This window comes from Chionomys nivalis, chromosome 16, assembly GCF_950005125.1.
Source record: "Chionomys nivalis chromosome 16, mChiNiv1.1, whole genome shotgun sequence".
In the NCBI taxonomy this organism is placed as follows: Eukaryota; Metazoa; Chordata; class Mammalia; order Rodentia; family Cricetidae; genus Chionomys; species Chionomys nivalis.
Window position 1 is genome coordinate 12,696,971 of NC_080101.1, and position 25,274 is coordinate 12,722,244.

A 25,274-nucleotide genomic window follows, 5' to 3' on the forward strand; every position below is an offset into this window, starting at 1 on the left:
GAGTGTGCCTTTACTACTGTCTTCCACAACTCTTCACATCGATTGCTTGTGCTTTTCTGTAGTGGTTTGTGTTGCAAAGAGAAGTTTCTTTGAAGGCAAATGATGTATATCTATCTGTGGGTATAAGAACAAATATCTATACATTGTTGGTATGGATATATGCTAGTTTAGCAAATCTCCTAGAATCAGGATTTCACTAGCACTGAGTGTTTCCAGTACCAGACATTGCCTCCTTCTTGTTGAACAGCTCTTAGTTCAATTAGAGAGCTGTTGATTGCTACAAAGTATGTGTGCCACTCCTTCATCACCCAGCAGCCCACACTGGGCTGTCAAGCAATGGGAAAGCCATTTTTAGTTGTTTTGTTTTTCCATTTATTTTTTGTATTCTCATCTGTTGTCTGTTGCCCATTCATCCTTTTGTTCCCATATCATTATTTGATAAGTCAGAGTAACTTGAGTCTTCAGTAGATGTTTGTTAAAATTAAACATGAAAATATCATTTGTTATATTTTAAGGACAGTTAGCTGGATCTATTTATTTTTCAAATGAGGTATTTTTATTTAAAAAATTGTGAAATGCTTTGTACCCCTCCCCCATATTAGGATTTCAGGGTTTTTTTTTTATGTTTTGTTTTTTTTTTGTTTGTTTGTTTTTTTGTTTTTTGAGACAGGGTTTTGGAGCCTGTCCTGGAACTAACTGTTGGCCTTGAACTAAAGATTGGCCTTAAAATCACAGAGATTCCCTGCCTCTGCCTCCTGTGAGTGCTAGGATTAAAGGCTTGCACCACCACCTCCCAGCAAGGATTTCACTTTTAAATATGTTTCTGCAAGGCGATATTTTAAGAGTGTACACAGATAACATAATTGGAATTCACGTATATACTTATTTATCTATGTTTTATATAGATTGTCCTGACATAGTTAAATCTTCTTGACCAGTAACCAAGACAATTGAAGTTATTTTTTAAAAGATACCACTCTTGCGAGTATTATAAAAAACAAAAACAAAAAAACAACTAGTAGGAGTTTATAATTAATACTTTTTGTTTAGAGTTAATAGTTGACCCATAGTAATTTTTAAAATGTGAAGAGCAAAGAAAGAAATTCCTAGGTACTATGGGGAGGCATTTTATGTTCATTCTGCGGGTCAAGGGGAAATTTGGAAATAACCTATGCACAGTCCAACACATGGCACTTTTAGTGTTGATGGGATTCTAGAATTTCTATAGAGTGGTGCAAGAACAAAAGAGAAAGAATAAGCGTATTGGTTATCACCAAACAGTTCATTGTCCGGACTATTAAGGTTCACAGAGCTAGTGTGCCCTTTAATCTTTGCATGGTTTTTGATTTTAATTCTGTTGTGATTTTGTCAGTCTCTTATGTTAGATTCAATTATAACAAGAAATATCTAAATTTATTCTTTATATTGGTAAAGTTTTTTTTTTCTTTTATAGACTCAGAAGCCTCGAAAATTTGACTGTGAACTTCCAGACATATCATTAAAAGATTTACAGTTTCTCCAATCATTTTGTCCTTCAGAAGTGCAGCCTTTCCTCAGGTAAAGGCCATAAGTATTTTTAGTTTAGTTGATCTTGAAGTGGTAAAAATTATTTGTTTTCTTTTGGCTCCCCTGACTTGGCATACATGGTTTTTTTTAGGACACAGGCTTCTTCCAGCTAGCCCATCCGTGCTTAAGTACTGGTCATGCTGTTGTATTGTTTTTGAAAGAATGAAATTGTTTATAGTTCTTCTAAGAAACTGAAAATTCAGTGTAGTTTATTTGTGTTCTTTTCCAGGGTTCCTTTACTTTGTGACTTTGAACCTCTACACCAGCATGTACTTGCCCTACATAATTTGGTAAAAGCAGCACAAAGTTTGGACGAAATGTCACAGACCATTACAGATCTGCTGAATGAACAAAAGGCAAATGAGTTTTAAATAATTTTATTAATATAAGATGTTTGCCTTGTTACAGATCTTTAGAAGTCTCATTTTGTGTTCCAGGTGTCTGCAAGTCAAGCATCCCCACCGTCAGCTGCTTCTCCAAGGATAGAAAGTACAACGACTACCTCACCAAAAACTCCTCCTCCACTAACTGTTCAGGATCCCTTATATCCAGCAGTGTGTCCCTTAGAAGAATTGTCTCCAGACAGCATTGATGCTCATACATTTGACTTTGAAACCATCTCCCATCCAAATGCAGAACAAACAATTCACCAAGCTTCGTTAGACTTGGATTCATTAGCAGAAAGTCCTGAGTCTGATTTTATGTCTGCTGTGAATGAGTTTGTGATTGAAGAAAACTTATCATCTCCAAACCCTATAAGTGATCCACAAAGTCCAGAAATGATGGTGGAGTCACTTTATTCATCAGTCATCAATGCCATAGATAGTAGGCGCTTGCAGGACACGAGTGCACATGGAAAAGAGGGATTGGGAGAGCGTGCTGCTCTGCATGTCCAGCTGGAGAAATGCAAAGTTGCTGCCCAAGACTCTCACGTCGGTATACAGACCATCAAGGAAGATCTCTGCCACCTCAGAACATTCGTACAAAAAGAACAGTGTGATTTATCAAATTCTTTAAAATGTATAGCAATAGAAATAAGAAACATTATTGAAAAGGTCAAATGCTCCCTAGAAATAACACTAAAGGAAAAACATCAGAAAGAACTCCAGTCTTTAAAAAGTGAGTATGAATGTAAACTTGATGCTCTAGTAAAAGACAGTGAAGAAAATGCAAATAAAATTAAAAAATTGAAAGGAGATTTAATATCCCTTGAGGAAGTTTTACAAAGTAAAGACAGTGAATTTGCGTTGATTAAACATGAAAAGGATGCTGTCATCTTCTTGCAGCGTGAAAAGGACCAGAAGTTGGTAGAGATGGAAAATATTGTACATACTCAAAATTGTGAAATTGAAGAATTAAAGCAGTCACGAGAGATGGCGTTAGAAGAGCTGAAGAAGCTACATGTTGAAAATGATAAGAAAGTAGAGTCACTGAGAGCTGAATTTCAGTGCTTAGAGCAAAGCCACCTAAAGGAATTAGAGGACACAATGCATATCAGACACACACATGAGTTTGAGAAAGTTATGACAGACTACAAAGTGTCGTTGGAGAGATTGAAAAAGGAAAATCAACAAAGAATTGACCAGATACTAGAATCTCATGCCTCAACTCTCCAGGAAAAAGAACAACAGTTGCAAGAATTGAAACTCAAGGTTTCTGATTTGTCAGACATGAGGTGTAAATTGGAGGTCGAACTTGCATTAAAGGAAGCAGAAACCGATGAGATAAAGATCTTGTTGGAAGAGAGCAAAACACAGCAAAAGGAAACTTTGAAGACTCTCCTTGAGCAAGAGACAGAAAACTTGCGGACAGAAATAAGTAAACTAAACCAAAAGATTCATGAAAATAATGAGAATTATCAGGTGGGCTTAGCAGAGTTAAGAGCTTTAATGACAATTGAAAAAGATCAGTGCATTTCCGAATTAATTAGTAGACACGAAGAAGAATCTAATATACTTAAGGCTGAATTAGACAGTGTAACATCATTGCATCATCAAGCATTTGAAATAGAAAAAAACTTGAAAGAACAAATAGTTGAACTGCAGAGTAAATTGAACTCAGAACTGAGTGCACTTGAAAGACAAAAAGATGAAAAACTAAGCCGACAAGAAGAGAAGTATGAGGCTCTCATCCAGAACCTAGAAAAAGACAAGGAAAAGTTGGTCACGAGCCATGAACACGACAAAGAACAGTTAATTCAGAGGCTTAATTACGAAAAAGACGAAGCTATTCAAACTGCACTAAATGAATTTAAGTTGGAGAGAGAACTTGTTGAGAAAGCATTATTAGAAAAAGTTAAACATCTTGAGAATCAAATAGCCAAAAGGTAAGTATTAAGCTTAGTACGTGATTATGCACATACATGATTACGGATGACTCAAATGTATGTTTTAATCATAGTGCATTGATGTATTCATTTGCTGTAGCTAGAGGAACTGAGATATTTTTACAAAGACTTAGAATATTGTTTATTATAACTGTGAAAATGGCATTGCATAAATTTACTATTGCTAGAGCTCGGTATGGTAGCTTGTGCCTGTAATCCACTTGGAAGACCAAGGCACGAGGATTACTATGGGCCCAATCATAGGACACAGTAAACTTGTTCTAGGCCATACCTTGTCTTGAGGAGTAAACAAGCCACAAAATAGATCAATTGTTCAAAATTTCTTTTGTTGCTTTTACTAAATTCTTCAGTTGAAATTAATTTTGTTCTCTTCCCGTGTTGGTATGAGAGTTTGTTTCCTGTGCCTGTGGTTTAGCTGAGGCTAAATCAGATGGGAATATGCACAGTGTTCCTCACTGTTTGTTTCTTGATACTACAGTTTCATTGTTTTCTCTGGTTGGAAAGATATTTTTAAATTCCAGACTTAAGGATTTTTTTCATTATATTTTATTATTGCCATCTGTTAATATTTTTTAACTACCACAGATTGATTTAGAAACATTGTAATCGAATTTTGCTCATTTTGTAGAGTACGGTTAGTGTATCATTTAGTACTGTCGTTAGTCTCAAATTGAATATTTTAAAGGGTTACATGTAATATATGTGTATGCTTGTGTGTATATGTGTTTGTTTTTAATTCCCACCTCTCGCGTCACCACTTTTAAACACTCTTAATTATCTTCCTGCAATATAATGCTAATTTTAAAATAGCTTTTTGTATTTTTAAGAGATGAGAGGGTTTAATAGAGAAATAAGCATCGTGGGGGATGGTTATAGTACTATGGGAGACAAAAGTTAAAGCAGTTTAATTACTATGGAAAAGCTCAGGACCAGAACTGATAATAACATGATAATGTTATATTAAGGAATTATTGCAGTAGGCAAAATAAATTGTCACTGTAGAACTGAGCTTAGTTCTAAGTACAGCATGGACTAGTTCAAGGTTATTCTAGGTACTAGGGTCAGGATCCGTAGATGGAGCCTTATAAAGAGAAAGCAATCAAACAAAAGGAAATTTAGCAAAACTGACCTGCCAAGATTCTGGCAAGCTAGAGTGATAAGAAACCAAGGTAGGAGATTAAGAATTTGATTCAGTATTCAGAGATATCAGATTACAGGAGTGGGGAATTCTCTCCAAACTTGTTGCCACAACTGAGCAGTGCAAGCTGGACAAGAGCAGTTGTCAAGGTTGGAGTCTAAAGGGCCTAGAAGAGACTGATTAATGTTTAGTGAGTCTGTATCAAGCAAGCTCTAAGTGAAATGTCATGAAGATATACTCTGATTCCCTCATCATACTGACAAGCTATGGCAGTACTCAGGAATCTCTTAAAGCATCAAATGTTGGCTTAATCTGCAGCATAAATTAATAGTTTTCAGTTACTTGTGAGAGAACTGGCTACAACCACTTTTGGAGAATAGGACTATGTCTTTCTCCTGTCTTCCACACCGTACGGGTGTTCTTTTATCGCTATACTTGAAGCTCTTCAAGGGATTTTGGGAAATGCACAATCTCTTTCCTGAAGTTTACATGAGATTGCAAAAGGAGTAGTAGAAGAGAGCAGTCTAACATTGTGCCTTTTTTAGACTCAATTCTCAGATGTACATATTTCTTTACCCATACTATATGTCCAAATAAAGACACTTCAATATCATATTTGTTTCACGTGATGCAACTTCTGTCCCACATATGCCTGAGATTTTTTTATCCTCTCTTTTCAAAGGTAAGACTAAAATTGATGTTGTTTTGTCTTTCCTCAGTGGAACATCTGTTCTCTTCTGTTACAATCACTGATATTCTGTAAGATAAGTTGAAAAGAATTCAGGGTAACCACCATTACCATACTTCACTTCATAAATTGGGGGAGTGAAAGTGGTTAAAAAACAAATGCCTTCATGTGGATAGACTTAATTACTAGGTAATCTCTGTAATTATCCTTGCAACTCTAAATATTTATTTGGAGCTTTCTTCTATTACCCACTCCAGTCATTACCTTATCTGATTGTAATTCTTCACCTGACAGGCATGACTCACATCTTTGTGTGTGTACACACCAGAGCTTTGAACATTGTGGGATTTCCGTCTTCAGAGATACATCCATGGTCATTTTCCATGAAGTGCCACTATTCCCACCCCCCATCCTTTCAGTACTGAGAATTGAATTAAAGCTAGAAGATATCAGGCAGCCGTTATTATACTGAACTAGCCCCAACTTTCACAAATTTCTTGTCACTAGCTTTTTTAATTGGGTGTGTAAGAGGACTATGGTTTCACTGCACAGTCCAGGTTATCCTTGAACTCAGAACCCCAGTCCTGTACCACTATAAATAGCCTTGTTACCAAATATAATCTAGATCTCTTAAGTCTACTGTCTGAAAAATTCTTTCACCCACCCTTAATGAACCATAGGCCCATACTACTTCCCTTTTTTTTTTCTTTTATGTAACTTCAAATGCTCTGCATGGTTTTACAGCCTTTCCTTGGGAAGGTCACCCTTCCCGCCTGCTCTGCTGCCCGTCAGTGTGGCTTTGATGCTTCACCTGTGCTTTTGAAGCGTGTCAGCATTTAGAAAAAACAAAATAAATGCTGCTATGTATAATCCTCTTAAATGAGTTAAGACAGCATAGTGGTTTGAATAAGGAATGATTCCCATAATCTTGGACGTTTGAACACTTGGTGCCCAGTTTGTATCGCTATTTGGGGGCCTTGCTGTAGGAAGTACATCACTGGGAGCTAGTTTTGAGATTAAAAGCCTTGTGCATTTCCAGTTAATCCCGCGTCATGCTTGTGATTGAGAATGAGCTTTCAACTTTGCCTGCTGTTTGCTGCCACAGCTTCCCTCCAATCATGAAAGACTTAGCCTCTCAAGCAAAAGGAAAATACTCCCAAACTCTAGGGTCTTAATTATGATTATCCTGTAGTATCCAGCATATTGCTATGCGTCCTTCACCACGAGTGAAGAAACAAACAGTGATTTGTATCTGCTACAAATGGTGGGGTAGCTAGCTCAGGTGGGTGACTATACTGGTCTAGAGTCTTATCAACTTTTTTTTTTTTAAACACATACTTATTTAATAATTTTGACATTCTTATTTTTATTAATAAAATTATAATACTTTCAAAGTTATTATAACGGAATGGGATAGTAAATTCATGCAAATTTAACACTATGTGGTGAAGAAAAGAAGATTAGTGTTCTAGAAAAGTACGGATATCATGGAAGTTATTATTTAAAAACAGAGAAACTCACAAAGAGGCATTTATAAATTACTAAAATAATATGTTAAACACATCCCTTAGGGTGCATGAAACAGAGAAAAGGCCATCATTTATCATACTAATTTGAGGTAGAAAACTATTTGACTTATGTCGAAGGAGTGGCAGGCTGCATTCCTGCCGCCCGGCTCCTAGTTGCCTGCCTAGCTTATGCCCTGAAATAACAACATACAAACTGTATTCATATAAACACTGCCTGGCCCATTATATCTAGCCTCTTCTTGGCTAACTCTCATATCTTGCTTAACCCATTTCTTTTTTTTTTTTCTTTAAGGACTTTATTGTTTTTCTTTTCTTTCCCGAACCTACATATATTTTTTTATTAATTTATTTAATTATTAAAGATTTCTGCCTCTTCCCCGCCACCACCTCCCATTCCCTCCCCCTCCCCCAATCAAGTCTTCCTTCCTCCTCAGCCCAAAGAGCAAGCAGGTTTCTCTGCCCTGTGGGAGGTCCAAGGACCACCCACCTCCATCCAGGTCTATTAAGGTGAGCATCCAAACTACCTGGGCTCCCACAAAGCCATTACGTGCAATAGGATCAAGAACCCATTGCCATTGTTCTTCAGTTCTCAGTAGTCCTCATTGTCCATTATGTTCAGCGAGACCGGTTTTGTCCCATGCTTTTTCAGACCCCGGCCAGCTGGCCTTGGTGAGTTCCCGATAGAACATCCCCATTGCCTCAGTGTGTGGGTGCACCCCTCGCGGTCCTGAGTTCCTTGCTCGTGCTCTTTCTCCTTCTGCTCCTCCTTTGGATCGTGAGACTTCAGTCCAGTGCTCCAATGTTGGTCTCTGTCTCTGTCTTCTTTCATCGCCTGATGAAGGTTAATATTCAGGAGGATGCTTATATGTTTTTCTTTGGGTTCACCTTCTTATTTAGCTTCTCTAGAGTCACGAATTATAGTCTCAGTGTCCTTTATTTATGGCTAGAAACCAAATATGAGTGAGTACATCCCATGTTCCTCTTTTTGGGTCTGGCTTACCTCACTCAGGATAGTGTTTTCAATTTCCGTCCATTTGTATGCAAAATTCAAGAAATCATTGTTTTTTACTGCTGAGTAGTACTCTAATATGTATATATTCCATACTTTCTTCATCCATTCTTCCATTGAAGGACATCTAGGTTGTTTCCAGGTTCTGGCTATTACAAACAATGCTGCTATGAACATAGTTGAGCATATACTTTTGTTGTATGTTTGGGCATCTTTTGGGTATATTCCCAATAGTGGTATTGCTGGGTCGAGAGGTAGGTTGAGCCCGACTTTCCTGAGAAACCGCCACACTGCTTTCCAAAGTGTCAACTTTTTTTTTGAAGATCTCTTTGTGTGTATGGGTATTGTGCCTGCATGCATGTCTGTACCACACATGTGCCTATTGAGTCTTTACATGCTAAAAGAAGCTGTTATATCCCCTGGAACTGGAATTACAGAGGGTTTCTCTGCTGCCCGGTGGGTCCTAGTAACTGAAGTAGGTTCCTCTGCAAGAGCTGCAAGTACTCCGAGCCAAAGAGCTATCATCTCTCCAGGGTTTTTTGTTGTTGCTTTTGTATGTATGAGTGTTTTGGTTGCATGCATAAATATGTACCACATGTGTGACTGATGCCTACAGAGTTCAGAAGATCCCTTGGGACTGGAGTTAAAGGTGGTTATAAACTGCCATGTGGGTGCAGGGAATCAAAGCAGAATCCTCTACAGGAGCAGAGTGGTAAGTGCTCTTACTACTAAGCCAGCTTTCCAACCCCTTAGCACATAGTCTCAATACATAATGCCTTCCTGATGAGTCACGGTAAGCTCAGGATGACGTGTGGTCCGGTATCCTCTCAGATGTCTAAGGAAGGCAGAGTAGTTGGTTGCTGGCCCAGGTCTTGTTATTCAGTGGAAAATATGATTTTCTAGAGCTAATTAGATTCCCAAATACCCAATTAAAACTTTATTGTTTTGTTTTTTTCTATTTTAGTAAGTCTTTATCCAGCCCTTTTTGTGGGCTGACACTAACTGACCACTAGGAAAGATTGTCTAGGATGTGTCTTCTGATATCTGCTTTGGATCTGCTGCCTGAAGAAGAGTCATATTTTGTCTCCATGATTTGCCTTTAGTTGTTCTCTGCCACTGCAGAATCCAGTTATTTTCATTAAATACATTTAATTTCAGCTCTTATCTAACCTCGACAGCCTGTGACCCACAGAGAGTTAGTCCTTTAGTCCTAGGGTTTTTGAATAATTGGGGAAATATTCCTTTAAACATTCTTAGGGTGTACTTAAGAAATGCTCTCTGATGCCTTCCAGTAGAGGCAGAATTTGACCCTGAACATAGGTATATACTTATACAAATGAAAAACATACTACTAATAATAGGTCAGATTTATTTTAAAACCTTTCTTGATATAAATAGGATTTTACCGTGGCTAACTTAGCAGTATATTTTGATTGAAATATATCATTATTTAATACATACTTAGTAGTCTTCCCATAATTTTGCATGTCTTTTGTTATGAAATTAAAATGCAGTACGTGTTCATTTTCATTGGTTTCATTGTGGGCATGAAACTGCCAGTGAGCCATACACACACACACACACACACACACACACTCAATGTCTTGTACATTGGAAAGAAATCCTGTGTGATTTTGCGAGCATCATGAACACTAGTTCACTAATTTATACAAATGTTGACATGTTGTAAAATGAAACTGGCAGTACATATCCAAAATATTTGTATGAGTATTTTAATGTCAGGTGCATTTGTTATTATATTTTGATTAGTTGTCAAAGAACTTTATAAATATTTTTTGTTTCATGGCACAGATTTTTTTTAATTGTATGTGCATTGGTGTTTTATCTGCTTCTTGTCTGTGTGAGGGTGTCAGATCCCCTGGAGCTGTAGTTACAGCTGTGAACTGGTGTGTGGGTGCTGGAAATTGAACCCAGATCCTCTGGAAGAGCAGTCAGTGTTCTTAACTGCTGAGCTATTTTTCCAGACCCAACATAGAATTTTGCATACTTAAGGAAGAATTAATTCTTACTGTGTTAACAAAAAAAAAAAAATACCTTCCTCTTTTCACCATTATGATGAAGGGTAAGATGTCAGACGTATAGTTCTGAAGTAGTTTTTAATTTGTTATGGTGCCTGGACTTCCATCAATACAAGTAGCAGATGAAAAAGACATGATATCATCTTTTTTTTTTTTTTTTGGTTTTTCGAGACAGGGTTTCTCTGTAGTTTTGGAGCCTGTCCTGGAACTACCTCTTGTAGACCAGGCTGGTCTTGAACTCACGGAGATCCGCCTGCCTCTGCCTCCCAAGTGCTGGGATTAAAGGCGTGCGCCACCACCGCCCGGCCACATGATATCATCTTAAGAAAACAACCTATAATTTTATGTTGAGGTCTTTGATCCATTTGGACTTGAGTTTTGTGCATGGTGATAGATAGGGGTCTATTTGCATTCTTCTACATGTTGATATCCATTTAGCCTTCTTTTTTCCATTTGATATTTTTTGCTTCTTTGTCAGAAGTCAGGTGTTCCTGGGTGTGTGGGTTAATATCCGGGTCTTCGATTCGGCTCCATTGGTCCTCCTGTCTTTTTTTGCCAATCCCAGGCTGTTGTCAGTACTTTAGCTCTGTAGTAGAGTTTGAGGTCAGGAATTGTGCTCCCTCCAGAAGTAGTTCCTTTATTGTACAGGATTGTTTTGGCTATCCTGGGTTTTTTGTTTGTTTGTTTGTTGTTGCTTTTCCATATGAAATTGAGTATGGAGTGCCTGATCTGGTGTTCCACTTTGTCATTTCAGACTCATATCTAAGCTGAGTCTGATTGAGCTTAAACAGAACCACTCAAGCTTAAGGATGGTAGCCAATTAGTGTGGGATTTTCAGTGCCTCCTTTATCACCACTACCACCCCGAAGCAAGCCAGTGGTGGTGTGGAAAAGCAAAGCAGTTACTGTTTCACTACTGTGTTAGTTAATTCATCTCAGGCCTTAGGGTAAAATAAAATAAAATTACGTACCTGATAACCATGTAAAATCATGTCCAGTAAAAACTCATTGTAGAATATCTTTTGGCACGGGATGTGCTTTTTGTTTTGAGATGGCTGGAGATGATGTCTTTTTGGTAGAATGTTTATCTAGTTGGAATAAAGCCCTGGGTTCAATTCCCACCACTCAGGAGGTGGAAGCAAAAAGAAGGCCAAGGTCACCCTCAACAGCAGACGTGAAGTAGAGGCTAGCCAGTGTAAAACATCAGTTTGCATCCCAGGATAATTATTGGCTGGTCTCTGTATCTTAGGCCTTTTTAAGTTTTCATTGTGCAGTACACCTGTGCTAATCACAGGGAGTAAATGTGGTGGCTGTATGTGTTTGCTTGACTAGAACCATCTCTTCTAGCTGTGCCCTCTCAGCCCAGCATTTATCCTGAAACAGTGCACCTGGCAATACAAAGATAAAAAACAGAATGATAAGTATTTGCCCCTGTGCATACATGTCCCCAGTGACACAGTCTGTTTTATTCTTAATAATACAAACCTCTTTTTTAGACTTATTTGCTATGTTCTGTTCTTTTATCATGGTATCATTCAGAAGGCATTTTGTTACAGTAAAATTTGAACGTATCACTCTTTCAGCTCATTCTATACAGTCTGTCTTTGATTATCAATGTGGCCAGTTCCCCTCTAGCTATAGGGATAATTCTTCAGCTACTGTATTAGCTGACTAGTGTTATCTCTCAGCTCTGCCCGTGCCTGGTTATCCATTGTCTGATATCCAGGTTATCAGTCCTGAGTCTTATATTCTGTTTTCTCATTAACACTTCCTGTGTGCAGCCCTGCTAACTGCATTCTAGCTATGCCAAAGCTTTAACTTTCACAGTTCCATTTCTTTCAACTCAAAGGAGAAATAGAAATAAATCCTTTACCTTTAATTGGTTGTGTTACATTAATTAGAAAATCCCAACCTTTCTGCACTAAGCCACAAATCAGACATCTCCAAGTATGTGTGTGGAAGATTTGCCTGAGTGTTGAGATTTAAGTAAGTTTTCTCTATAAATAAAAGATTCCCAGTGATTTTTCTACATTATTTCAGTTCTTATAATATTAGTTGTACATTGCTACCATTATTATAATAGACAACTATTTAGGAGTGAGCAAACTAAAAACTCTGGTTATAAATGCACCTCTATTCCCCCCCCCCAAAAAAAAATCCAGTGTCTTTGAAAATCAAGCAAAGACACACTGAAAATTAATTTTCTAATAATAACACAATAGCCTTTATTTTGTTGTAGCATTTTTAAAGAATTACATAGAGAGGTATTGAGAAAGTCTGGTCGTGCAGACCAGGCTAACTTGATACTGTGCGAAACCCAGGCTTGGTAAACTTTACTATAAAACTTGATTGCTGGATTATGGACATGAACTACCATGCCTGGCTTGTCTCAACAGCTTTGAAGAATTTTAGGAATCTTTTAAAGGTTGGAAGCAAATTAAGATTTAAGATTAGTAACCAAGGTGTAATCATTTACTTAGGATTGCTTTTGTTTACTTGGCCATTCTTATCTCTGCTGCCTTGTCAGCAACCCCTAAAAGATGAACAGATTTTGACTGAATGAAATAAGCCAGTTCACAATTACATACTTTTCCTTTGTCTGGAGAATTCATTTTAGCTTCACTTTTATTCATTGAATATCAAAATAAGCCAAAAATCTGTGTTATGAAAAGTAAAACTTTCCATCTAAGAAGTCAGCTGGTATGTGCTTCCTCTTCAGTTTTAGGGGTAGAAAAGCTGAATCTTAAAGTGCCTGAGAAGAACATTGGTTTCATAGATGCCTGGGAAGCCCTGATAACGCCATTGGGCCATGTTCCTTGCTGTCATCAGCCATGTTACTTAACATGCCTATACTTCATAGTTCATAGTTTACTTTTCAGTCCTAAGGATAGGATTCACATGGAAATACATTTCCCATTATCATGGGTTTCTGGGAAGTAAATAGCCTAAGTATAATATTTGATAGATTGTGATTATGTTTGTAATTATTTTTAAAAATTCTCTTTTCAATTTTTAAGTTCTGCTCTTGAATCAGCCAGAGAAGATTCTTCAAGCTTAGTTGCTGAACTTCAAGAGAAGCTTCAGGAAGAAAAAGCTAAGTTTTTAGAACAGCTTGAAGAACAAGAAAAAAGAAAGAATGAAGAAATGCAGAATGTCCGAACATCTTTGATTGCTGAACAACAGGTGTGTTTCAGAGTTGAGGAAGCAGGATAGAAGCCAGCCAAGCTAGTTCTCTGTGCAGCTGAGGAGGGTTCTTAGATGTTAATTTGTTTCCATTACTTGGTTTTCTTAATTTTTGTTTGATCTTCTTAATAATAAAAGCATTTTATTTGTTTGTTTGTTTGTTTGTTTGTTTGTTTGAGACAGGGTTTCTCTGTGGTTTTGGAACCTGTCCTGGAACTAGCTCTTGTAGACCAGGCTGGTCTCGAACTCACAGAGATCCGCCTGCCTCTGCCTCCCGAGTGCTGGGATTAAAGGCGTGCGCCATCACCGCCCGGCCAGAAGCATTTATTTAAGAGGAAAACTTAACAGTGATTTGTCACAGGACTGTAGCTAGCAGACTATGTAAGAATTTTCAACTCAGGCTGACATGGAATCTCTGCTTTTGAGCATGTGAATTTAGAGCTTCTTTGGCACAACTCATTCTACATGTAATTGACTAGACTCTTTCTCTGCAAATTCTCACTGTGTTCTTTAATAAGCACATACTCAAAAAATATAAATAGAATAAAAGGGCATACTGGATTTCAAATTCCCATAATGGATTAGGGGCTGAATTACCTGATTTAACTGAATGAGTTTAATTGATTTAACTGAAAAAATGTGAAGCTAACTACTATCTGAATTATCCTAAGTTAAAAATTGTGTTTTAGGCCAGCCTGGTCTACAAGAGCTAGTTCCGGCACGGGCACCAAAGCTACAGAGAAACCCTGTCTCGAAAAACCAAAAAAAAAAAAAAAAAAATTGTGTTTTAAAAAAATGCTAGAGATGACTTCTAAGATATCTAACAATTTCAAATAAAAGCCAATTGGTTCTTAATCTCACTACTCCTTTTTATGTAAATTTGCTTATTATAAATTTTGATTATCATCTTAATCCATTTCATATTACAGAAATAGAAAAGTTTTCAAAATGGTTAATATGCTTTTATATGTATTAATTTTCTACATATTAACAAATTTAATAGTACTAAGCTGCATTTTTTTAATTTTTATTTTTGATTTTTTCAGACAGGGTTTCTCTGTGTAACAACCCTGCTGTCCTAGAATTCACTCTGTAGCCACACTGGCCTCAAACTCACAAAGATCTGCCTGCCTCTGCCTCCCACGTTAATGCCTCCTGGGATTAGAGGTTTGTGCCACCGCCACCTGACCCCTAAACTGCATTATTAATATTTCCTTTTTAGAGGTTTTCCAGTGTGTTCCTTGCCTGAAATCATAATTTAGTTTGTTCTTTACTAATAGATATTGTCTAAAACTATCAAACAGTTAAATCTTTCTGTTGCCATTAATGGATTCCTAAAAGTGTGGGGCAAGAAGGTCTGCTAAGCTGATAAAAGAATTAGGGTAGGTCATTCTCTCATGTACCTTCTATTTTAGGAAGATTTTAATGAACTCTTATAAACAAATTTAGCCTCTTTTGTAAATGAAACTGCAATTTAAATTGCCATTTATAAGAGCCCTCTAAGCAATTGGGTATGTGAACGTCTTTGCAGTGAGAAATGTTGAAACCTTGGGATTAGTAAGTCTCGTTACTGTACGGGTCCAGAGGCCATCGCAAAAGTCCAAGTAAGGGGCTGGAGAGATGGCTCAGCGGTTAAGAGCATTGCCTGCTCTTCCAAAGGTCCTGAGTTCAATTCCCCGGCAACCACATGGTGGCTCACAACCATCTGGAATGAGGTCTGGTGCCCTCTTCTGGCCTGCAGACATACAGACAGAATATTGTATACATAATAAATAAATAAATATTTAAAAAAAAAAAAAAAAGTCCAAGTAAGACCGAGAGAAAGAGAATTGCATGCTAGTGTGGTAATCATGAGTTAGCCAAAGATCAAAGATATCAGAAAAAGGAAAATTACCCAAAGAAAAAGTCATGTATGCAACAGTACTCTTTAAATTGTGCATCATTTTACTATTTTCCCTAAAATATCAAGCATTTGCTAATACCTTTCTTCTAAATAGTACAGGCAAAATGAGAAAATAAAATTTGTTTTCAAGATACTAAGTCCGAACCAAGAAAATAGAACCTTTATTGGAATACATACCACTAGCTTCGTTGTGTGACTCCATAATATACCTCAGAAAAGAGTACCTACAACCTTATTTCATAGCATTGGCTGCTAAGTGTGTGCAGATTATTGACTCTTACTGTTGTTTCAGACCAATTTTAACACTGTTTTAACAAGAGAGAAAATGAGGAAAGAAAACATAATAAATGATCTCAGTGATAAATTAAAAAGTACAATGCAGCAACAAGAGCGTGATAAAGGTTAGTGGTGTCTTATAATATGATTTAAAAAATTTTTTGTAAAGCACTTATTTATTATTAAGTAATGCTTCTTTAACTTGGGGTCTTAGATTTGATAGAGTCCCTTTCTGAAGACCGAGCTCGTTTGCTTGAAGAGAAGAAGAAGCTTGAAGAGGAAGTGAGCAAACTGCGCACCAGCGGTTTCCTTCCCTCGGCCTCTGCGGCTGCAGCCCCAGAGCTCTACGGGGCCTGTGCACCTGAGCTGCCCGGGGAGACGGAGAGAGCAGCCATGGAGATAGCTGATGAAGGAAGGGTGGACTCAGCGATGGAGACAAGCATGATGTCTGTCCAGTAAGTAGCTCTGTCTTCCACTGTGTTCATCACGGCCACACTGGGCCTGAGCCTGCTGTCACAGGCAGCTAATCTCAGCCTTGAAGGATGCCAAGGCAGGCAAATCACAGGGGAAAGCTCTGCGTTCAAGGCCACAGTACACAGTTTAGTTGAGGCTCTGTTTTAAAATTACAGAACAAACAAAAAAGGAAATATTCTAATATTTTTTGTTTTGTGATAATGGGGTTTCTTTTTTTAAAAGCTCTGGCTGTCCTTGAACTAGCTTTGCAAACCAGGCTGGCCTCGAACTCAGAGATCCACCTGCCTCTTTACCTTACTAATTGTTCTCAGCCCATGTAAAAGTGTGATTTTAAAGGACAAAGTAAAAGACACTAAGAGAGGGGTTGGAGAGATGGCTCAGCGGTTAAGAGCATTGCCTGCTCTGCCAAAGGTCCTGAGTTCAATTCCCAGCAACCACATGGTGGCTCACAGCCATCTGTAATGAGGTCTGGTGCCCTCTTCTGGCCTTCAGGCATACACACAGACAGAATATTGTATACACAATAAATAAATATTTAAAAAAAAAAAAAAGACACTAAGAGAATGTTGAAATTAGAAGTCATAAATGATACAAATTAATCCAGATTGGAAACAACTTGCAGGGGGAAATAAACCTAACTATATTCTATGTACAGGAGAGGCAGTTAAAACAATGTAGAAAGCTCAGTGTAAGGCCAGGCACATGAGAGCATTTATCTAGTATTCCCAGTGTGATGGTGGTGGCATGGGGGACAGAGACTGGCAGATCTCGAGCTCATTGGCCAGCAGAATTATTGAGCTCCAGGGTCAATGAGAAAAGTCAAAAACATGGTAGCAAGCCCTCTCAATGAAGACTCCAATGCTGATCTGTGGTCTTCATACATATGCAACACACACACACACACACACGCATAGACCACACATACACACCCAAAATAAGGTACAGTCACCATAATATTCGCAGAGAGCTATATTGCATCATATACATTTCTTTGGAAATGAATTGAGTGAGATAGGGAAAAAGTATTTAATATCTGGGAAAGTATGGATTTTGAAGAAATTCTCTATATAAAAAGGTATGCAAAGTTTTGCTTATTATTTTAGGAAGTATCTGAGTTTACACACAGATTAATAGCTATTCTGATCTATATGGGTTACTTTTGAAAAATTTAGTACAAGTTCTTATTCTACTAAAGTTATCTGAATTGGTAGTAATATTTAAGTTTCTAAATTCTTTTGTTTTTTGAGACTGGGTTACTCCAGACTGTCCTGGCACTGTGTAAACCAGGCTGACCTTGAACTCACCTGTTTGCCTCCTGCATCACCACACCTGGCTAAACTTCCAAAATTCTGTTGATGATTGTCTAATTCAAAGTTTTAAAGTTCTTAGACTTTATTAACAAACATCCTTCCACTTTCAGAGAAAACACGCTATCCGAAGAGAAGCAGAGGATCATGCTTCTAGAGCGGGTGAGCAGACGTTCTGTGCAGTGCTTGTCTAATATGACGACAAGTACAAATAAAAACACTCAAATGCTCTTCTTTCTGAGACCAGTACATTTTGAGGTGCTGTATGAATTAAATATTTTTATTATTGTTTTTTGTCATTTGTTCTCCATTAACAGTTAGCAATTGGGTCAGTGAATGTCATCTATAGAGTCAGAAAAGAGCATACATTTTATTAATGACAGCCCAGAAATTAACAGTGATTAATTAATAGATTAAGAATTTCATTACATTTGCTTTTTAAAAAATAGATTTTCTTTTTTGAGATGAGCAAGAATATAAGAAAATTAATAAATATTCAAGTAATAAAGTTTTTGATAAATATTAATTAAAGCAAAGAAGACAAGTTGGCAGTAAGGGGATTCCAGCTGCAAACAAAATTGTATATACAAACTCACAGTAACACATAGACATGAATACCATAAATAAAAAGATAAAAAATTTGACAATTTTTATGAATCAAACGTACTTTGAAAAGAGCACGAGCTCTCCATGACTAGTCTCATTCTTTGCATCATAAGGTTTCTTACCAGTGTCTTTATTCTTTACAAGCTTAGATATGTGACAGTAACCCAAAGTCAGACTGTCTCATCTTATTCAAATGATTCAGCCATCTTTTCCTTTTTTGTTTAGCTTAGAATCACACAACATGTAGTAATACACTGTGATGCAGGCTCCACCTCTGAACTAGAGAATCTTTTCTGATAAGTGCAGATATTATTGTGTGTTTAAAATTCCACAGCTAATGACAAAATTTGAAAACTTGAGAAAGCAAGTCTTGGGACAGTGTAGCCAGTGTTGTCGTTCTCATAAGTGATTAGTGATGAGAACAGTTAAAGTCTCTGGACATGCACGCAGTGTGAAGACGAGAACCTTGCTAGGTGTTCCGGGTAAATCATGGCTCTCTCTCTCTCTCTCCCTGCAGACATTGCAGCTGAAAGAAGAAGAAAACAAGCGGTTAAATCAGAGGCTGGTAAGAGTCTCTGGTTATGTCTTTTTCAAAACTGTTCAGTTTCTATTTTTTTTAAATGTATTTATTTATTATGTATACAGTGTTCTGCCTGCATGTATGTCCACGGGTCAGAAGAGAGCACCAGATCTTATTACAGATGGTTGTGAGTCACCATGTGGTTGCTGGGAATTGAACTCAGGGCCTCTGGAAGAGCAGCCAGTGCTCTCAACCTCTGAGCCATCTCTCAGCCCCCAGTTATAGACATCTTCCACCAGTTTTTAAAAAACACTTAAACAGGAAGGAAACATATGCGCCACCATGGTTTGAGTACAGAAATCAGAGGACAACTTCACAAAATAAGTTCTGTGACCATTGGGCTTGGGGATTGAACTCAGGTCATCAGGCTTGGTGGCAAGTGCCTTCAACCTGCAATGCCATCTTGCCAGCCCAGAATGTATATGATTAACTCATACCAGTGTTTGTAAAGCCATTTGGGCATTGGCCCTCACTGGCTCTCAGTAGATGAAGTCAGGTCAGAGTTATACTTGGTTGTAGAATTACTCCATAGATGTATGTATGTTTTGCCCACATTTCTGTATGTCTACCTTGTGTGTGCCTGTGGTAGTTGTGACCCATCATGTAGATGTTGGCACTGAACCCACGTCCTTTGGAAAAGCAATCAGTGCCCTTCACCACTGAGCCACCTCTCCAGCCCCATCCTGTTTTTCTTGACTTGAAAATAATCCTTGTGGAAATTTAACCAAGTAGACCTTACTAGAATATTTAGGGGGGAAATGAAAAATAATATAGTAATTTATTTAAGAAAACTATATTTCTTGGAGTTCCTTATTTGTGTTTGTGATCTTTGTGCATATAATTGAGTGAATTAGGAGTGCTTTTTAACATTTATATTTACTGTGATGAATCTTGTATGTGAAGATAGCTGGCTATGTCCTTATGACTTTAATTCCTCTGGCAGCCCACTGTAGAGACAATCATATTTTACTTTATTTCCCCCTAAATCAGATTGTGTTCCTTGCACTTAAAACAATTTTTTTATACACATCACAATACATACATGGTTGTACAAGGTTAACTTTTAGAAGTTGGTTCTCTCCTTCCACCATGGTCCCAAGGCTTATGCGACAAGCACTTTTACCAATTAACCATTTCTACTGGCCCCTGCAATTGATTATTTTAATAGGTAACAGTGAGCCGACTGTAGTGACACACACCATTAATTCCAGCACTCAGAAGGCAGAGGGCGGCAAATCTCTGAGTCGTGGGTCAGCCTAGTTTACATAAAAAGTGTCACTTCACCGGGGCTATGTAGAAAGAAGCTGTCTCAGAAGCAGTTAGCTGTCCAAGCAATCCCTGTGCTCGGGAGGCAGAGAGGGGCGGGTGTATCTCTGAGTTCCAGGACAACCAGGGCTACACAGAGAATCTCTGTGATGTGTCAAGAAACAAAAGTAAATGTAGTAGTGAAGCACATCCTCTCTTTTCCTTTGTTTTTGAGACAGCATCTCTTTCTAGTTGCGTGCAGCGCACAGTCCTAGCTCCAGAGTTTAGTAATTCCAGCAAGGCGTTTACCACCATTGACAGCCTTTTTTTTCTTTTGCCAATATGCAAACAACAAAAATTAGATGTTCTATACCTATAGACTACAAATTAAGAGGGCTTTAAAGATGTTATCCAATACATTTTTTAATATAGTGTCCCCAAGGGAAAATAATCCCCATTTGGCCGAGATTTTTACTAATATTTTGTTTTGTTTTCATAGGGCAATAGGGTTTAAGAACCATTTTTAAGCTGCTTTGTTCTAGCACGTAGGATAGTAGTAACAAGAGAAACAGAGATACTCCCACATGACCCAGAGAGCTAGCACATGCATCCATCCATACCTGGTTTCTAGAGAAGTGTGCTTTCCCACTGTCTTCACACAGAGGTGTTTATATGTTGTTCTCCACACTTAGAGCCTTGTTTATAGAGTGAACCTGTGTAAGACTGAACTTCACTGGTAGAATATATGTCATTTTTCTGGTTAATTTTATCAAATCTCTGCAAGATGTGAGTCCTTCCTAGTCAGTAAACTCCCTCGTTCTCTAAGCTCTGCTCTGTACCAGATAGTATTTGGAAGGGAATCAATGAAGTTGGTACACCAAGTTTAGATTTCATTGTTGACTTATTCCTGAATGTAAATATTACTTAAGTGTGGTCTTTTCAGCTTGAACACAGATTGAAATGTGTCACCAGATGTTTCTGGGGAGTGTGGTATTTTAGATGTGTGGCTCATGCATGATCCCTTCTTTTGTCCCAGATGTCTCAGAGCATGTCCTCAGTGTCATCAAGGCATTCTGAAAAAATAGCCATTCGAGAGTAAGTATTTAATTTTTATTTTGTGAGTTTTGAATCAAATTATTAGTTAATGAAGACATTGTCATCACAATGATCACTTAGACCATGCTGAGTGCCTTGTGTAAAAGCTCATTGGAAAACAAGGGTTTTCACAATTATCCTGGAGCCCTGCGTACTGTGTTCTGGGTCATTAGCATTGTGTCATTGACATAAAATGCTTGCAGCATTTCTTGTACTGGCTAATACCTGAGCTGCCATCTACTCTGAAAAAAACTTCCTTAGTCCTCATTTGACATTATAGCTTATCTGCTACAAATTAACCTAACCTGTTGAAGGAGTTGTTTCTCCTGTGGGTTGTCTGGCAGGAGCTTCAGAGTAATAAAAAAAAAGCAGCACAGCTGCTCGTGAAGCCTGGCCTGTTGTTCAAGAATTACTGAACTTTTAAACATTTATTTGGTTTTTTTACAAGGTAGCCCAGGCTGGTCTGACACACACACCCATCTTCTTGAATTGTTGCCTCAAATGTTAGGATGAAAGGAGTGGATCCTAGTGCCCAGCTTCTGAATTAAATATTTGTGAAGACCTTTATTGTACTTACAATAGATTTTTGTTGTTAATTGGTTTGAGATTTTTTGTTTGTTTGTTTACTTTTTTATGGTTCTTAGATATCCGTTCTTGCCCTGACATCTCAGTTTTATCTTTTGTTAGTGATGAAATGTCATGATGGCTCTGTGCTTAACTAGCTGTGCATCAAATCATTGCTATTTGGAAGATGAGATGAACTTAATATAACTGGCTCAGAAGACCCTTTTCCTCTCTTTAATATATTAGCTTTTGCAGTTCACTCAAACAGTGCTCGCCCCATCATCGCAGCAGTATTTCAATCTCTTCTTACACCGTGCTGTGTCATCATCTGCTGCCTCAGTGCTGAGAAAGTGAAGGCCAGAGATAAGTCAAAGGCCAACCTGGATCACATAGCAAGAGCCTGTCTCAAAAATAAGGAAGAGAGGACTGGATAAATGGCTCAACCATAAAGGGCTATACTCACAACAAGAAAAGGGAAGGGAAAGAAAGCTTGATAACTGATTTGTCAGGTGGAGAACCTAACATATAAGATTACCCTGACAACTAAAATCTGAGGCTTTCTCTAGAACCCATTAATATTTTGAGCACAATTTGAAAGGTAGACACTAGTAAGTGCATGTAAGCAGTTGTAACTTCATTTTCATATGTTCTTTAAGGTTTATACTGAGGCTTTCTGAGACCTAACTGAACACATGGACTTAATTCAGTTGCTTTTTCTTTTAGAATAAAGAATGTCAGGCTGTTTTCTTCGTATAAAATGAAAGATTACGGGGTGGGGGGAGACTTATCCCGTGGCTAAATATTTCTCCTACCTGATAAAATGTGGTCTTTTTCTCTTTTCTTTTCTTTCCTTTAATTAGATAATGAATTTTATTAAGAAAATTTTTGGTTTTTAAAAGTTTCTGGCTGTTGATTTGAACATCTGTACAATTAAATGCAAAGGACTTATGGGGACCCTCAAGTTATCCCAATGGGTGTGAAGGTCAGGGAACAGTCTGCAGATTTCCCCCACCATTAGGTTCTAGAAACTGAGCTCAGGACATGAAATCTGTGAAAAGATTCCTCTGCCCATTGTGACAGCTTCCCACCCTCTCCGATCCCTTCTATTTTATTGTACAGTATTTGTGTGTGTCCTGTATGCGCATCCTATCTACTTTAAATCATCTCTAGATTGCTTGTAACACCTCATGTAAATGCAGTACAGTTTTAGCCTGTACCACACACATGGTGTACTGACAAAGGGAAGTTGTGTGGAGCATCTCCGCGGTCAGCAGACCCTGACCTCTTTCCACAGCGGTTACACCTGGACAGCTGAATTCGGTGGATATAGAACCCACAGATTCAGAGCCAGCTGGATACTATCAAGTTTGTATCACATGTGATGAACTCTCTCTAGGACAGTAACCTTCCTCTCCTTAGTTTTCAGGTGGGAGATTTGGTTCTCATCATCCTAGATGAACGGCATGACAATTATGTGTTGTTTACTGTTAGTCCTACTTTGTATTTTCTGCATTCAGAGTCTCTTCCTGCCCTGGACCTCAAACCAGGTGAGGGAGGTAAGTGTCACATACTGTTCTAACATACTAATCTTGAGTGGAGGATATATATAGTCTCATGTTGTGTATTATATACACAGAGTAAGTCATTTGGAGGAAATATTGTTCACTTTTTGTTACAAAATCTACATTAGTTACATAAGTTTTATAGACTTAATCAATCTAAAATTGATTGTAGTGCTCTATAGCGGATCAACTGATCAAATGGTATACATATTCAAACATTATATAAGAAGTCTCATGTTCATTCTGTTGACAATTAGCATATGGTTAATTTAAGTTATTTCCTATGTATATTTCTAAACATGTAAATCTGGAATTGTGCACAACTACCATAATTCTGAAAGAAAGAGCTTGCCTCCTCATTAGGTGTCCTTTGCACAGGAAGTCCACTTCAGGATTTAATTTGGTTTTTCATTATTAATTGTCTTGACATTGCTGTGCTAGGCACTGTGGTTGCAGGTTCCAATCCACACTGAAGGACAGAAATCTGTTTTCACTTGGACCCTAGAATTGTATTTTACCACTTTGAGAAGTAGAGGTCATCATAATAGTTCCTTCAGTAGGTGGCAGTGTCGAGTTAATTATTTGCTCATGATATCCACCTAGTTTGCTAGTGTTCCTTGAGGGGAGTATCACTTTTTGAGGGAGTAGCACCCATATATTTGCATGTTGGAAAGTGCAACAGATTGTTTCTTCAGTAAATAAGTTAGTTTTAGTAATTTCAATGCTTTTTAGAGTATTGAATGTTCTTGAGAACACCATTACTATTTTGATTCTGTAGTTCTTTTTTTCCCATGAACTTTGAAAAGTAAATTAACAATTTATTCACTAGCTTCAGGTGCATCTCGACGACCCTGGGTCCTTGGAAAAGTAATGGAAAAGGAATATTGTCAAGCCAAAAAGGTAAAAACTATAGCTTTTAACTATAGTTATACCCTGTCATTATACCCTGTAACCTAGGGATTTTATTGTATGGAAATAGTTATTGTATTTTGAGATTTTTTGCTAAGTTTAACTAGAGCTTGAGCTTTATTAAATTTAGTTTAAGCCAGAAATCTTGTAAGTATTGCTATTGTGTTTAGGTAGAAGAGATAGATTACAAACATTCCATTCACCTACAAAGCAGAACAGCTAGTGTAACTCATGTTGAAAGCACATTGCATAACTGCAAGCAAAAGTGAATTGTGTGTATAGAGTTAGTCTTTACTCATTGCTGTATGCTACCCCATTGGTGAAAGATGCTCTCAGGGTTGGAGGTTAAACTGAAATTAGCAAGCCAGGATTGGTAGTACACTGTAATCATATCAATTAAGAAGCCATGGCAGAGACAGAAGGATCAATAGTTTTAAGCCGTTCCGGGTTATGAATATATATGCCTGTAATCCTAATCTTTGGGAGTCCGCAAATTTGAAGCGAGTCTAATCAGCATAGTGAATGTAGGGCATCAAGGGTATATATTATAGTAAGACTGCATTAGAGAGGAGAGGAGTTATAGCACCCCCCACCCTCCATGCCAATGTTAGTTACTTGGGATATTCTCACTTGGTCAAGAGCGTATCTTTTGTAGTCTGTAGTAAAGATTCTACTTTACGCCCCTCCCCAATATTCTAGCAGTAAGCAGTGCGGTTGAAGGGGATTTATATAAGTTGATTTAGTCATTCAGTGATTTCATTTTTTTCTTTCCCTCCTAGGCACAAAACAGATTTAAAGTTCCTTTGGGGACAAAGTTTTACAGGGTGAAAGCTGTGTCATGGAATAAGAAAGTATAGCCACAGAAGAAATCTACATCTGATACCATTTTCTGATTTGTCCTCCAGTGCTAATAAATCACTCAAACAACTGGCCGTCCTTTTTTTTTTTACAAAAGTCAACACAACAGTATACTTCATTGGTGATCTGCACATTTAAGTGGATACATCTTAAGAACAATAAATTCATCAAAATTCTTGGCTGAATCGAAATGGTTTTGTTTTGTTTCCACCCAAATAACTAGAAATGCGGACCAAACTAGTTAATTTCTTCAAGGGCGGAGCCTGCATTGTGGCTTGTGACTAGCCTCGTTAATTGCCTGTTAATAAACATTAGCTGAATAGATACCAGTGTTGTCGTTACCAGCATCTCTTCTCTTGTGACTCAAGAGTCCTTTCCTCTTTAACACGTACTTTAT

General features: G+C 37.8%; 1 protein-coding gene across 2 annotated transcripts in view; it reads left to right on the forward strand.

Moving 5' to 3' along the window:
• The window catches only part of Rb1cc1 (RB1 inducible coiled-coil 1), a 55,808-nt gene extending 30,746 nt beyond the window's left edge, over positions 1 to 25,062 (forward strand). For both annotated transcript variants that reach the window (XM_057790244.1, XM_057790242.1), the window contains 12 exons: positions 1,454 to 1,557; positions 1,796 to 1,922; positions 2,004 to 3,892; positions 13,333 to 13,498; positions 15,694 to 15,802; positions 15,892 to 16,132; positions 17,572 to 17,620; positions 18,582 to 18,629; positions 20,926 to 20,984; positions 22,968 to 23,104; positions 23,940 to 24,010; positions 24,799 to 25,062. In XM_057790244.1, the coding sequence (XP_057646227.1) occupies positions 1,454 to 1,557; positions 1,796 to 1,922; positions 2,004 to 3,892; positions 13,333 to 13,498; positions 15,694 to 15,802; positions 15,892 to 16,132; positions 17,572 to 17,620; positions 18,582 to 18,629; positions 20,926 to 20,984; positions 22,968 to 23,104; positions 23,940 to 24,010; positions 24,799 to 24,876 (3,078 nt within the window). In that variant the 3' untranslated portion in view covers positions 24,877 to 25,062. The remainder of the gene's footprint in view (positions 1 to 1,453; positions 1,558 to 1,795; positions 1,923 to 2,003; positions 3,893 to 13,332; positions 13,499 to 15,693; positions 15,803 to 15,891; positions 16,133 to 17,571; positions 17,621 to 18,581; positions 18,630 to 20,925; positions 20,985 to 22,967; positions 23,105 to 23,939; positions 24,011 to 24,798) is intronic.
• The last annotated feature ends 212 nt before the right edge of the window (positions 25,063 to 25,274 follow it).